The sequence below is a fragment of the Brassica napus genome, chromosome A5, assembly GCF_020379485.1.
Source record: "Brassica napus cultivar Da-Ae chromosome A5, Da-Ae, whole genome shotgun sequence".
Lineage (NCBI taxonomy): Eukaryota > Viridiplantae > Streptophyta > Magnoliopsida > Brassicales > Brassicaceae > Brassica > Brassica napus.
The window spans coordinates 12,890,299-12,893,186 of NC_063438.1; the positions used below are offsets into that span (position 1 = coordinate 12,890,299).

Genomic DNA, 2,888 nt, shown 5'->3' on the forward strand with positions numbered 1-2,888 from the left:
CAGGGCCGGCGCAAAAACATCGGTCTTCTCTGAAGCCGAGGTCCCACGGTCATCTTATGCTCTTCCTCCTCGCGTTCCAGATATCCGTGAGTTAGGCCGATTAATATTCCCAACTCCTTTGTAATGGATTTGGGTCCAACAGTGACGTAAAAAACTGTTTCTTCCGATGTGTCACTTTGATATTAAAACTGTACTAAGATTAAATATACCAAATTCAAAACCGTTTAAATTCTGGTTTTTATTTAACACCCGTTTTCTAATATGACTATTTTTATAACTATCAATGGTTGGATGTGAGAACAGAATTACTTAACGTGTTAGTGTTACTACAAAGACATGAAAAAAATGATCTCTCATAAACTGATTTTAGTAATAATATATACTAACGAGAAACAGAGCGGTTTCTCTGTTATTACCTGGTGCAGTCCTACTAAACAAACGGTCTAAGTTTATCTATTTAGATGGAATAGTACACAAACAATAAACAAAAACCAAGCCAAACAAATAAGAAACAAGATCATTCTTCACAGCATTGACTGATGAGCCAACAACATCCTGGCGCCACTGTAAACCAACTCCGCATCATCTGTATGCAAAAGTGTAAATCGGTTCAGACCCAACCAAAACATAATTCAGACAAGAATTGTTAGTCCATACCAGTAAGAAGATCGAGGTTGAACTCAGGAGGCACATTATCTTCTGACTCGACGGCAGCTTTAGCAGAAGCAATGCCAACCGCTAAACTCTGGAACAGATCTAAACCATCGCTCAGCGACGCAACGGTACCGCCTACTAGGCAATCCCCTGCACCAGTAAGCTTCTTGACTTTGGCTGGTACGGTTGGGAAATGCATCGCAAAAAGACTCGAGCCGTGCTTCAATCCCGGTTCAGAAAACCGGTTCGGTGAACATATAAGTTGTACCCTTCTGAAAATCTCTCCACTAAACTTTCTGTTTATGTTGAGAGCCTTATTGGGATTACCCTTTGAGCATAGGAGAGCTCCATTGGAGCCAAGTGTTACAATAACAACTTTAATACCACTTTCAAGAAGAACCAAAATAGCTGGCCTCAACGCACAGAAAACATCTTGTGGTAAAAGCTTGTTGACTTCTGGTTTAAGGGTTTTGAACATGTTCCTTGCGCAGAGAGCGTTGGCCATTGCTATGAGCTCGTGTTGGTTTGGAGATACTACAGTTACCTATTCAGAAAACAAAACTTAAATCCTCTTTTGATTTCAAGTAAACATTGGCGAGTGTGGATACATAACACTTACATACTTGGCGATTGAGGCGATTCTCTGGGACTTTGTGACAGACACGGGCTCAAACCAGACAGGAACATTGAATTCTGCAGCCACTTCAAGAAAAAAAATGATCGTTAGGAAGAGAGACAATCAAACGGAGGAAGTATTAAGAAGTACATTTGCAAGATGCTTCCAAAGCAAGAGCGCTAAGATTGGCATCAATCACAAGGACAGGAGCGGAGCTTATGTTTGGTTCAAACCGCTGGATCCACTCAGGTGTCAGAAACTTCTCCTGCCAGAGGAAACATTGTAAAACGAACGATAAAGTCATAACTGGCTGAGAATGAGAAGATACGTACAACAGCATCCACACCAGCAACGCCAGCAGCAACTTCTCCGTGAATGTCATATACAAGAGATACATGGAGTAGTGATGTCTTCACGTCTCAAGATTCCTGGATAGCTCAAAAGACTTTTCAACTAAATCATGCATCAATCGATTTGCTTATTTAATCTAACCTTCAGTAGAGAGCTTCCAGTCTTTCAACAATACATTGGCTGTGAAAAGAAGCCATATTAAGCTCTCAGAAGAAAGAGTTCAATGAAGAGAAGAGTGTTGAAACAGACCTGGGCCATCGATCCCCAAAGCACCAATCATGAAGGGTCTTATTCCAAGCTTGAAGATGCATTCAGCTACATTTCTGCCTACCCCACCAGGTGCAAACAACACCTTTTACAAAACAAAAAAAACAAAAAAAACATAAGAAGCAAAAACAACACCTTGAGGTTCGCAAAATCATTGACTTATGAGAACCCAACCTGGCCTGGGACGGTGGTTCCGGAGATTGGTGCGGTTGAAGAAGGCTTTGCGTGAACATCCAGAATCAGAGCACCGACTACGACTGGCGAACCCACATCATCTCCCCCTCCCATTTTCCTCAGATTCTCTCGCTAATTGTTAGTATCCAGTAGCCTCTTCAGACACACAGATTGATCTCTTTTGTTCTCTTTTGTCTTTTTCTATTTGTCTCTCTTGTAAAAATGTTACTGGAAAAAAAGACTTTTAGATTTAACCATTAAAAATAAGAAAGTTATTTAGATTGTTATTTTTCTAAGAGAAAAAGACTAGAATAGCACCAAACCAAGTTTTTGTTCCCAAAGTAGCACTCAAAGCTCAAAGTCACAAAAATAGGTTTCATTAAAGAGGTAAATATACATTTATACTCTTTGGGTTAATTAATCCAAATTTTAGGGTTTAGAGTTAAGGGGTGGGGTTTTGGAATTAGGGTTTAAAATTTTATAAAAAATAAATACTAAAATAAAAAATAAAAATTTTAGAAACAGTTTCAAAAAGTATTTTTAAATTATAAAAAGAAAATTACAAAAAAAAAAATTAAAAAAAAAATTTCAAAAAAAAAATTATAAAAATTTCAAATCTGAAAACATATAATCTGAACTATAAAAAAAATTTCTTTTTTTAAATTTTTTTTTATTTTAATTTTTTATTTTAATTTTATTTATTTTTATTTGTTTATTTAATTTTAAACCAAGGGTATTAGGGATATTTTACCCTTTAATGAATGTCATTTTTGTGGCTTTCTACTTCTAGTGCTATTTTTGAGATATAAACTTCAAAAGGTGCTAT

At 37.0% G+C, this 2,888-nt stretch overlaps 1 protein-coding gene across 1 annotated transcript; it reads right to left on the reverse strand.

Annotated features, from left to right (window-relative positions):
• Window positions 1-340: 340 nt before the first annotated feature.
• Window positions 341-2,280, reverse strand: LOC106451556. Its single transcript, XM_048780368.1, is given in 9 exon segments — window positions 341-586; window positions 658-1,198; window positions 1,274-1,356; window positions 1,421-1,535; window positions 1,603-1,666; window positions 1,668-1,698; window positions 1,763-1,801; window positions 1,871-1,973; window positions 2,063-2,280. Coding segments are annotated over 9 exon segments (1,152 nt in total). The 5' UTR covers window positions 2,177-2,280; the 3' UTR covers window positions 341-524.
• Window positions 2,281-2,888: the final 608 nt, after the last annotated feature.